Genomic DNA, 11,913 nt, shown 5'->3' with positions numbered 1-11,913 from the left:
TCTTTTTCTTATTCTTTCAAGCTTAAAGATGAAGCGAATAAAAGAAAGCGGTGCAGCCTTTAGAAAAAAGAAAAATGCTAGAGAGGAAGAATTAAAAAAGTATGACGGTTCACTACTGAAATACCTCAGTCACGAAACAGGAAGTACTAGTACTACTACTACTACTGTTACTGAAGCAGAAACTACTAGTACTACTACTGTTACTGAAGCAGTTTCTGATTTTGAAGTCAATCCATCATCAAAGGCAAGTGATCCTTCAACAAGTGATAATGGGTCTGATGGACAACAAATTCCAGCTGTTGACTTAAAAGATGTTGGTCTTCGGCCAAGTAAGAAGATTAAAGATGACACACGTATCTTGCTGGTACAACAAGGGTCATCTGTGGTTCAACATCTAGATTCTGATTTTGGTGAAACAGAAAGTACTACTAATACTACAGTTACAGAAGTAGAAACTACTAGCACTACTACTGTTACTGAAGCAGTTTCTGATTTTGAAGTCAATCCATCATCAAAGTCATGTGATCCTTCAACTTCAACAAGTGATAAGGGGTCTGATGGACAACAAATTCCAGCAGTTGACTTAAAAGATGTTGGTCTTTGGCCAAGTAAGATTAAAGATGACACACGTATCTTGCTGGTACAACAAGGGGCGTCTGTGGTTCAACATCTAGATTCTGACTTTGGTGAAGTCAATCGTGAGGGTGCTTTCATCAAAGGACGAACCAGAAAACTTACACGCGAGTGGTTTTATCAAACTCTGCCAAATAATGAAAAAATGTTGAGGTCATGGTTGGTGTACTCTCCTTCAAAGAAAGCTGCAGATGGATTCAACATGTGGTGGAAACTGAATCCCAGAATTTTCGATCATGAATCTAGTGTTGCCCATGTTCGATGTTTCACACAATGGAAGGAGTTGGAGATTAGAATCCGATGTGGAGCTACAATTGATAAAAAGTCATAAGAACAAGTTGAACACGAAGTAAAGAAGTGGAGGGAGATACTTTCAAGATTGTTGGATATCATTAGATTCCTAGCTAAACAAAATTTGGCTTTACGGGGTCACCGAGAAGGAATTCATTGCAAGACTGATGATGAACCTGAATCAACAGGAAATAGAGGAAATGTTCTAGAATTAGTTCATTTGTTGGCAAAATACGATCCAGTGCTACGTGAGCATACTGTAAGAATTAAGCTGGGAAAAAAGTATGCTAAATCATATTTGTCGCCTACTATTCAGAATGAGTTCATAGAAATTTTGGGAGAAAAGGTAAGAAGCAAAGTTATCGAGCAAGTGAAAGAAGCAAAGTATTTTTCTATGATGTTCGACAGCACCCCTGATATTTCTCATAAGGATCAGATGAGCCAAGTTTTACGCTACGTTATGATCAATGGAAATAAAGTGATGGTTGTGGAATCATTTGTCGATTTCATTGAAACTAAATACGATCCAGTGCTACGTGAGCATACTGTAAGAATTAAGCTGGGAAAAAAGTATGCTAAATCATATTTGTCGCCTACTATTCAGAATGAGTTCATAGAAATTTTGGGAGAAAAGGTAAGAAGCAAAGTTATCGAGCAAGTGAAAGAAGCAAAGTATTTTTCTATGATGTTCGACAGCACCCCTGATATTTCTCATAAGGATCAGATGAGCCAAGTTTTACGCTACGTTATGATCAATGGAAATAAAGTGATGGTTGTGGAATCATTTGTCAATTTCATTGAAACTAAAGGTAAAAACGCAGAGAATATTTCAACTATGATTTTGCAGAATTTAGAAAGCAACGGAATTGATATTCAAGATTGTAGAGGACAGGCATATGATAATTCTGCTGTGATGGCTGGTCAACATACTGGCGTTCAAAGACGCATCAGAGAAATTAATGGAAAAGCAGAATTTGTCGCATGTACAAATCACTCGCTGAATTTGGCTGGTTTACATGCAGCTTCTGTTGCTGTGAGTTCTGTTACCTTTTTTGGAACTGTTGAGCGTTTGTTCACGTTTTTTTCTTCCTCGACCCATCGCTGGGATATTCTGACTTCAGTCACTGGTCAGAGTGTCAAGCGTGTAATAGAAACTCGGTGGAGTGCTTGTGGAGATGCTGTGAGTGTTGTAAAAAAGAATTACTCAAAAATCTTAAGTGCTGTAGAACGTTTAACTGGTGAAGAAGAAAATAGAGTTACCAGGTCAGATGCTGGTGTGCTGCTTGTTGCTTTACAATCTTTTTCCTTCCTGTGCTTTCTTGGACTGTGGGAATCTGTCCTTGTAGAAATTAACGACACTCAGGTCTACCTCCAAACCAAAGAATTGAATATACAACAATGTGACATAAAGCTCAATGCTTTAAAATCATTTCTAACTGAAAATAGGTGTGAATTAGTTAACAAATCAGTAGCTTACGCCAAAGAAATTTGTGATGATCTTGGGATAGTCATGGATCGTCGGTGTAGAAAGAAGAAACTAATGGCAGGTGAAGAATCACGAGGTGCTGAATTGTCATACGAAACTGAGTTGAGGAGAGAAATGTTTTCTTCACTGGACAGAGTGATCCAAGAAATCACCACAAGATTTCAACAACTTCATGTTCTTGCTGAAAAATATGCTATCCTTACTCCATCAAATCTTTTGGATGATAAATACGAATGTCAACTACATCATTATCATGATGACATTAACAAGGAAGAGTTCCTGGTTGAGAGAAAAAGACTTCAGAGTTTTATTTCTGTTGCTGCTACGCAAGACGAAACAGAGACATGGAAGGACAGTCCCCTTGAACTTTTGCAGTTTATTCTAACATACAGTCTTGAGAACTCTGTTCCAAATATTGTAATACTACTGCGAATTTTCCTTACTATTGCTCTAAGTGTTGCTAGTTGTGAAAGGAGTTTTTCTAAATTGAAATTGATTAAGAATTACCTAAGATCTACAATGAGTGCCTTACGTTTAAGAAATCTTGCCATACTGTCTATAGAACAGCAACTGAGTGATGAATTAGACTTTGATGATGTCATTAATGATTTTGCTAATAGAAAAGCAAGAAAAATAGCAGTTTAGAAAGTTTGGATTTAAGTTTTATTTGAAAATTCAACATAGTGTTTTCATTTACTTTCCCATACATCATTTTGAATTTTTTGTTGTAATTTTGATGTGTATTAAGAGGGGCAGCTAACTAAACCAATATTTTTTATATTATTACAAGACCGAAGAATAAAGTCATATTAACCTTATGTGTTCTTTGTGCTGAGGCTGCTCTGAAGGAGATATGCACTATTACAAAATGGTTTTGTGTCCCAAGAGCACACAACTTTTCATTCCCAGGGAGTTGGTTGCTGCTGCTTAGAAGTAATGATAGGGCGCGACCCCTGGTTGTTGCCTTTGGCCCACCAGAGTGGGCTGTTTATCCAGTCTGTGTTGGCAAGGTGGAGCTGACTGATCCCTTTGTGCTGTGTCTAGTTCTAAGGGCGCACACAGTGAGTCAGTCCCTGTGATAATAATTAATTAGCTGTTTTTGAAAGGTAAAGAAACACACGCTTCGACACTGTTAAGTTAGTTTTGGGTCCCCAGAGCACATCACGTTTGTGCAGATCCACACTGCTTTAATGGGGGGACTATGATGTATGGTCATTTAATGGTCAGCTGTAGATGATGGATCCCTGAACAGTGTCATGTATGTGCATGTTTGCTTTGTGCTGAGGGGTAATTGTTCACACAGCTCTCTGATGGATGTCACATGTGGTTTTTCTGAGTCCCCAGATAGATCATGCAGTCTTGTGTGTTCTCTTTTGTACTGCCAGTCACCGGTGTATTCAACTGTCTAACCTTTGACCGTGTCATGTATGTGCATTTTTGCACACTTTGAACTATTTTTCCATCCTCTCAAGAGCATCCCTAGTTTACAGTATTGTTGCATTTTATGGTTATTGGTCTTGTGTTAAGTCTATGCATAAAGATATGTATTTTTTTATAACTACTTGTGTGGTGTCCCTTTGTAGTGTTCTTCACTGTGTTACTGTGTATGATCATAAATGCTTTACACACTGCCTCTGAGATAAGCCTAGCTGCTCGTGCTACGTTACCACAGGGTTGAGCAGGGGTTATCAAAGGGTGTAGGCCCCTTACTCTGACTTAGGAAGAAGGGTCCCCAGTTGGACAGTGGCCAGCCATTGCTAACTAGAGACCCCCATTTCTAACAAACAACCATTCCGATTTTGAGAGGAGTAAACATCTCAATGCCCATTAGATTCCCCATGTTAGACTAATGTTCTGATTTGTTACCTTTGCCTCAAATTGTAAAGCGCTCTGATTTCGCGCTATATAAAACTTTATAAATTACTAAATGTAACTTTCATGATCGAGGTAACTGTTAGCAGCAATACTACGTGTCTCTCCTCGGAGACTCTGACATCTTTCAAGTGCTCACCGTCCTTTTTCCCCAGCAGCCGCCCCCCACCTCCCCCCCCTCCCCCCAAGGGGCGGCACTCTGAAGGGTAGCCCCGGGCGCCACAAGCTCTAGCTACGCCCCTGTACATTAGCAGCCTTATGCAAATAATTGGAAGTTCATCCTTGCCCATAAATAGTTCCCATATCTACACTTACTGGTCTGGTTCCTGCTATTTCTTTGCCTGCAATGATAGGTATGCACTTCCTGCTTTACTAGTTTCTTCTATGTAGATCAGTTACTTCAGGAATATATCCTTCATGCCAATGCCATCACCTATACACCACACATATGACCTTCTACTAAGAATAAAAAGAATAATTTTTTTTGAAGGACTAATGATGTAATTTTACAGTGATCTGTCTTATCGCTTAGGTATTGCAGCTTGATCACCAATACTTTGTTATTTCGACCTTGTACATTAAGTACTTTTAAATACAATTTTCCACAGCTAGTAACATCAATTACATGATTATGGGCCATATGTATCAAGCCTTTTGTGATTCGCAAAGGCCGAAATTCGCAGAATTTCGGCCTTTGCGAATAGCAAACAGCCTTTTTGCATGTCTTGGGATGTATGAAACATTCCCAAAATAAGGAATTGAAAACTTGTGCGATTCCTTATTTTGCCATCGCATTTAGGGAAACGCAGTTTTGCGATTCCTTAAATGCTATGTATGTAGCATTTTTGGCTAGCGAATTTTGGTTAAGGAATCGCAAATTACCACCAACTTGTAGTTGGTGGTAATTTTCGATTTCTTGTAAATATGCACAATTGTGCATTTGTGAGGGTGGCATATGACTCACATACATGCCCATTGGGCATGTAGTGTCCCCCATATGCACACACATGTAATTTACAGGGGTGCAGCAGAGTGTCCTTGAGACACCCCTGCACCCTTGCAAAAATTCTGAAATAGCGATTAGCAATTTGCGTATTAGCAATTTGAGAATTATTTGGAAATCATTCCTATGGGCCTTCTGGCCCATAGGAATGCATTGGAAAATATTCCTTAATTGCGAATTCGCAAAATGCAAATTCACAATTAAGGAAGCTTAAGGAATCGCAAATTAAATGCGATTTTGTTCATACATACCATTTTGCATTTCCTAAATAGCGATTCCTTAAAATTCGCTATTTAGGAAATGCAAAATAGTTTGATGATACATATGGCCCTATGTCTTTTAAACTGAAATTAAAATATTGACCAGAATATATTGATTGATATACAGACCAGGCCATTTGCAAAGACAACACTGGAGATCTGGTCAAACACCATCAGAGTTATCTATTCAAATTCTGTGTCTTAAAAAATGCATGCCATGGTAATGAATGGCAATGGTAGTGAATGCCATTCTTTTTGGTTATACTGACTTCTTGAAAGCTGGATATATCGACCATAAAGTACTATGAATAATCACTGGCCTGCTTATTGCCTGTCAGGAAGGATGAGGCATGGGATCTTGACAATTCTTATTTGGACGTACTTTAGAGTATCTAATTTTTTACCTCCAAGCCTCCCTGCATAGACCGGCAAAGATTAACGATACGGATGCTCCAGGTCCAAAGTGTAATTTCCCACTATCTTACAGGCCAGGCTAAAATAGCACGGAAGACAACTTATCCTGATAAGCCAATGCCAAGCATTTCTAGTATACCCAAACATAAAATTTCTGCCATTTATGGAGAAAAAAGGCAGCCCTGACATGATATCAAACCCTGTCTGAAAGAAGGATGATACAACATTTCCTTCCCTCATCAGAATAAATCCTTTTGGGATCTTTCATGGCATCTGCTCTCACATCGTCAGATTTCAGAAAGTCATTTGAGTTGTTCTTGTTCAATAAATATTGAAATGGTCATGCTCTTGAGTTGCAGCAGTTGTCAAGATGTATTGGGTCATGTAGGTGGTGGTTCCTCTGACTCATTGGAGTATAAACTGTTGCTGTTAGAGGAAAGAAGTTCCTTAAATTCTGAAATTGTGATTTGGTGGTTGTCTGAAGTCATGTGTTCTTAGCATTGATATAAATGCGGATTCCATTGTTTCATGAAATTGTCGTGGCATGACTGGTTTCTGGAGGCTTCCTGTGGAAATGGTTTCTTGAGCATAGTGTACATTGCGACCTTATATTCATGCAATGTGTAGGTTATTTACTGACTGTGGGCCCGATTCACAGAATGAACTTAAGTTTCAATCCTAAACTTACTACTATTTTGTTATTCACAGAATGCACTTACTACTTTTGGCATTCACAGAATGAACTTACTACTTTTGGTATTCACAGAAGTTAGGATTTTGTCTTAAGTTTGTCTTAAGACAAACTTAAGACAGACTTAAGACCGACTTAAGACAGACTTAAGACAAAATCCTAACTTAAGTCTGTCTTACGTCTGTCTTAAGTCTGTCTTGAGTTTGTCTTAAGACAAAATTCTAACTTCTGTGAATACCAAAAGCAGTAAGTTAATTCTCTGAATACCAAAGGTAGTAAGTACATTCTGTGAATGCCAAAAGTAGTAAGTACATTCTTTGAATATCAAAATAGTAGTAAGTTTAGGATTGAGTCTTAAGTTAATTCTGTGAATCGGGCCCTGTATTTGTTTGTTGGTGGCAATGGTAGTGTGTATCCTGGTGTCCTGGCTCAGGACATTGATTTCCCTTTGTTCAAAGAAACCATCTTCCCCATGTTGTTTCACACCATTTTTGAGTCTGTGCATGTGTGAAATGGTTGATTATTGTGTTTCTTCTATAACTTTTAAAAGTGTTTTAGAGGGGTAATTAATGTTGCCTTGGGCTATTTGTGGTTGAAGCACTTTTAAAGTGTTTTTTCTTAACTGAAATTGCTAATGTACTGATGGTGGGTAAGACCCAGGCAATGGTTGAGCATGGACCCATTTTGGGTATATATAATTGTGCAATCTGTTCCGCACAATGCAACAGGATTTTGCTTTTTTGGTCAGGGGATTGTGCCCCAACCAGGATAGGGCAATCGTGGTCTTTGTTTACCATGCCTCCTTTCCTGGCCATGCAGGAACCCCCATTTTGTGGGAGCACAGGAGTGCTGGTGTATGTGTTTGTTTCCAGTCCATTCTTTGTTCTCCATTCCTCTTTCTTTGCTGGTCATATGGCGGTGATGACAACCACCATGCTGTGATGCTAGTCTGTGCATCAGACATTTTTTCACTTTTAAATAAAATATTCTAGTAACAGTAACAGAAGATTATGTATTTTTCTGTTTTCTCCCATATATTTATTTGCCTTGTAGCTGATTGATGTAGTGTGTAGTATATATGTGTTTTGTATATTTTATTATTTTCTGTTGTCTGTCATCAACTTGCCTCGGAAGGATAGGATACCAGGTAATATTTCATTAGGATATTCAACTTTTGCCTTACCAAAGGATGCCGGCGAAAGGGTCTCCATGGACCGCGAAGAGACACCTGAATATTTTCTAATACTTAGTATAGATTTGTTCTGCCTCTCCTTAACTACCGAAAGGATACCATGGTCTGTGTAGCAAAAGAATCTCAGGTAGCTTATGCATGGGCACACTATCTTTATTTGGAATTGTTAAGCATGTATGATGTTTGAGGATGGCTTGTATTACATTGACTAGATTCTACTGACTTCCTACCTCATTTCTATTGGCTGCACATACACAAGAATTCGCAAACAATACTGAGACAGTCAGAAGTCTATAAATTGGCTAACATCATGACAAGAGTATTCAGCTAAGTGTTACTCTCAGTGCAAGTAGCCATTTTAATAAAAAAAAGTGAAGAAGATGACACAAAAGAAGGAGGATCCTAACATGAAAGTGCTCAGTTAGAAAAAGAAAACATCTGTTAACAGTGCCACCACAAGCCGTCCTATTGTTACAATAACGCAACATACCTGCTGCACCCTCCTCTGGGAATGAAGAGGTTGACCAGAGGATCGTCCCTTTACTAATGGCACCATCACCAAAACCAAGTTCCATGTATCTCATTGCAGCAGTGAATGCAGTCATGGAGAGGACTGAGCCTGAACTGATTTATGCCACAAGAAAACAAACCTAATCTCCACTACAAACTCAAGTATAGGAGTAAAGCTCTGTTCAACCTGCTCTTAGTCATGTTGTTCCACCATCACTGCCAGCTTCCATCTTTTAATGAAGCCCCAAAAACCAGCAGCTGCCACCAATACTATCATTGTTACAACACACCACATGATAAAGGTGAAGATGACACCCAGTTTGTACTCAACAAGTTCATGCATGGGCTCAATGAAAGGTGACAAGGGTCTACAATTGTGCTAGTAGGCATATTTAGCTGTTCCCAAGGAAATCTTGTTTCCATATGAATATGTACCCAGTTTCCCAGGGATACTGGAATGCCCAATAAATATTTTGTTTTGTTAGCCAGCATGAGGAGTACATCGCAGAATTCTCAATTTGCCACTAAAACGTTTTTAGTGGACACGGATAAGCCTGTCGGATTTTGGTAGGTTGGGCCGTGATTATTAAACGTATACTGCACAAGCTCTGAGCCCATGTGTTTTAGCAACCATGATGGCCAGGAGCATGTAAGGCTCATGTGTTTCAATAGCAGCCGATGCAAGCACTATTTAACTTTGACTGAAGCTCTGTGCGCATACAACCAAGAGGACCTTGTGCACTTAAGGCCTATATCACCCAGGCACCAATACTCGTACTAGGATCCACGAGTCTTCAGCTAAAAAAAACAATCTAGCACATTTAAGATGCCCCCTTATTGTCACCATTGAGTTTTCTTAACACTGAGCAGCAATCTGTAACATCTGGGGCAATCTGTATCCCGAACTACACAGCACAATAATGTGATTACACACAATGGGAGCTAACACTGAATTCAACATTTTCATTCATGTGGGTCCTGAGCGTATACCTTTTAAACAATGGCCTTGGTAACCTTTCCTTCCTTTGCAACCAATGTGCCCCGCTGCTTTTCAAGGACCCTCCAATTTGCCTAAGGAGCACTGTTCTGCTCACCTTGGTGTAAGCTGCTAGTACGCTTCAACGTGCTCTGTGTGTGAGTATGTCTTACAGTGATTGTACCATGTGAATATATCTGATGATTGAGCCCTCAGGGGCGGCCTTAGGCATGTGCAAACTGTGCACCTGCACAGGGCCACCAAAAACCAGGGGCCGCCACGCCAGGCCTGAGGCACTTATAAATGGTGCATGGGCCCCGGCCGGGGCCCCTGAGGCTCTTAAGTAAGGATGCAGGGCCCCGGCTGGGGCCTCTAACTACGCTCCCTGCCCAGGGCCTCCATGAGCCTAGAGCTGCCCCTGGAGCCCTTGACATTATTCAATGGTGTCTGCATGTGTTGAGTTTTTTTTTTAAATGAGAGTGCCTGTTCAGTCCTTACATTTTAATTTTCACTTCACTTTCTAGCCATGCAGACGCACAACATTACTTTTGAGTGCACTCTACAAGGAACTACTGTAGTTACACTGCGGATATTGGTTTGCATTTCGAACACCGTGTCGCATATGCTTTTCCACCTTTCGTCTCTCTCTCTATTTTCTAGGTGGAACTGTTGTGCTGCAACGATCCTGGTGCAGTATTATTTAGATCGAGCTTTCATCCTATATTAGAAAGAGGGTCCCATGACCCTAACGAAATGCCAAGTCACTATTTTGGTCCTTATGAAGTGCCGCCCGATCCTTTGGGATTTCTAGGCGTGAAACATGTTGACCTCTCTGTTAACAGCTAACTAGGTACATTGATACCACAGATATCACCCACTGTTTCTACTTAGTCCTGGTGATATAACCTTATAAAAATTGTTTTACGGTACCAGAGCCTATTTTAGACACCCCCCACTTCTCTCTTGACACACCTTCACAGAGCCCTCTCACTTGCATTCATCTAACAGCGTTTGCAGATCAAAAGAACATTGCAGGGCGGGGCAGATTAGGAGCACTCAATGATGAAGCCCATCCCTAATAGGTGTGTGAGGAAATCAATATCTGAGTTTCAGTACTTCCTGCGACAGTAGCAAAAAAATGTTACTAAAAACACAGCAACACCTGTTGCTGCTCAGTGGAAGGTCCATTAAAAAGGTTCACTAGTAATCGTTCTGTTGCCTATTGGGTGTTAAACTGGCACTAATGAGGTGGAACCAATCCCCAGACAGTGTTAACAAACATTTAATTGTCAAAATAATGAAGTAATAATATCACAAAATGTGACACATTATGCCACATAATTTTCCTTTTCTTGCAGCATAATTTGACCCAACACTGTCACATAATTTGGTCTTCTCCTGCCACATAATTCCAGTGAACCTGACATTAGCTTAAGAGTACTGAAACAGTCACTAACCATTGATAGATGTCCATACAGGTCATTAGAAAGGGTGATCACAACTTTATCCCAATTTTGTAAACTATTTTGTAGGGAGTTACAATGTTGTTTCTGTTGCATTATTTATGACAAAGCTTCCCCAACTAGCTTCAGATTATTTACAAAACTTCATCTCTCTTTTCCTCTGCTTCCTCATATTCTAGAATTGGGAGTGCTTAGAAACCTGAGGCTTTTCAGTGTGAAGAGATGTATAAACGTTATTTAAATTTCAGTTTTTTCTGCATGAGTCCATTTGACTGTTCTACCAGGAAATGTTTTGAAATCCCTTTAGGTTGGCGCTTTTAAACAATTGAGAGGCAGGAAGAATAGTATGACAAATAGCAGGCAGCCTAAATTGTAAATGCTTAATACATTTGTTTATCTGAGAAAAAGTGAGGGACATGATAGGTATATTTGGTCGTATTTCATAGAACCAGCCATGAAAATATAGATCACTATTCAGGACCTGATTAGGGGAATTGTGTTTTGAAGAAAAAAATAATCGAAAATGTAAATAATCCAAAGCCTTATCAACCTTTCATATCAGTTTGCGTAAACGATATTTAAATATAGGCCGCACAACTGTAGAACACTCCAGTGTATAACACTACACTCAACACCACTTTGGTATATGCTAATAAAATTTACAATATTTACAGGACATCAAAACACTTTACCACACGCCACTTCATGCTATCCTACTGCATACCAGTGCACTGTACACCATTACAATCTATGCCACTCCAACAAACGCCACTCTGTTGTATGTTAGTTCCCTGTACCCCACTCCACAGTATGTGACCCCACTCTCCACCATTCTGCTGCATGGCATTCCACTATACAGTACTTCCGTAAACCTCATTCCAGACTACTCACTATACCGCAATACACTGTACCAGTGGTGTACACTTTACATCAGTATCCACCACAATATTGTACCACATTTCACTTAACATTCTACTTCATGAAAGTAAACAGGAAAAATATTACAAAATTGTTACTAACATTGTAAAAACTATTCATATTGCACAAAAGAACTAAAAGTTGCATGTCGGTATTAGTTAGGGAAGCATCCTTTAGGTTTGGTATACAAACCAAAATTAAGCT

General features: G+C 39.5%; 1 protein-coding gene across 1 annotated transcript; it reads left to right on the top strand.

The window, feature by feature from the left end:
- The first annotated feature begins 1,321 nt into the window (after positions 1–1,321).
- On the top strand, positions 1,322–3,055 carry LOC147734869 (zinc finger MYM-type protein 1-like). The gene has a single exon (XM_086952516.1). The coding sequence runs from the start codon at positions 1,322–1,324 to the stop codon at positions 3,053–3,055; it is 1,734 nt and encodes a 577-aa protein (XP_086808642.1).
- Positions 3,056–11,913: the final 8,858 nt, after the last annotated feature.

The sequence above is a fragment of the Lissotriton vulgaris genome, chromosome 1_2 (genome assembly GCF_964263255.1).
Source record: "Lissotriton vulgaris chromosome 1_2, aLisVul1.2, whole genome shotgun sequence".
Lineage (NCBI taxonomy): Eukaryota > Metazoa > Chordata > Amphibia > Caudata > Salamandridae > Lissotriton > Lissotriton vulgaris.
The sequence above is the reverse complement of the archived record's forward strand: the minus strand, read 5'-3'. Positions and strand labels throughout refer to the sequence as shown.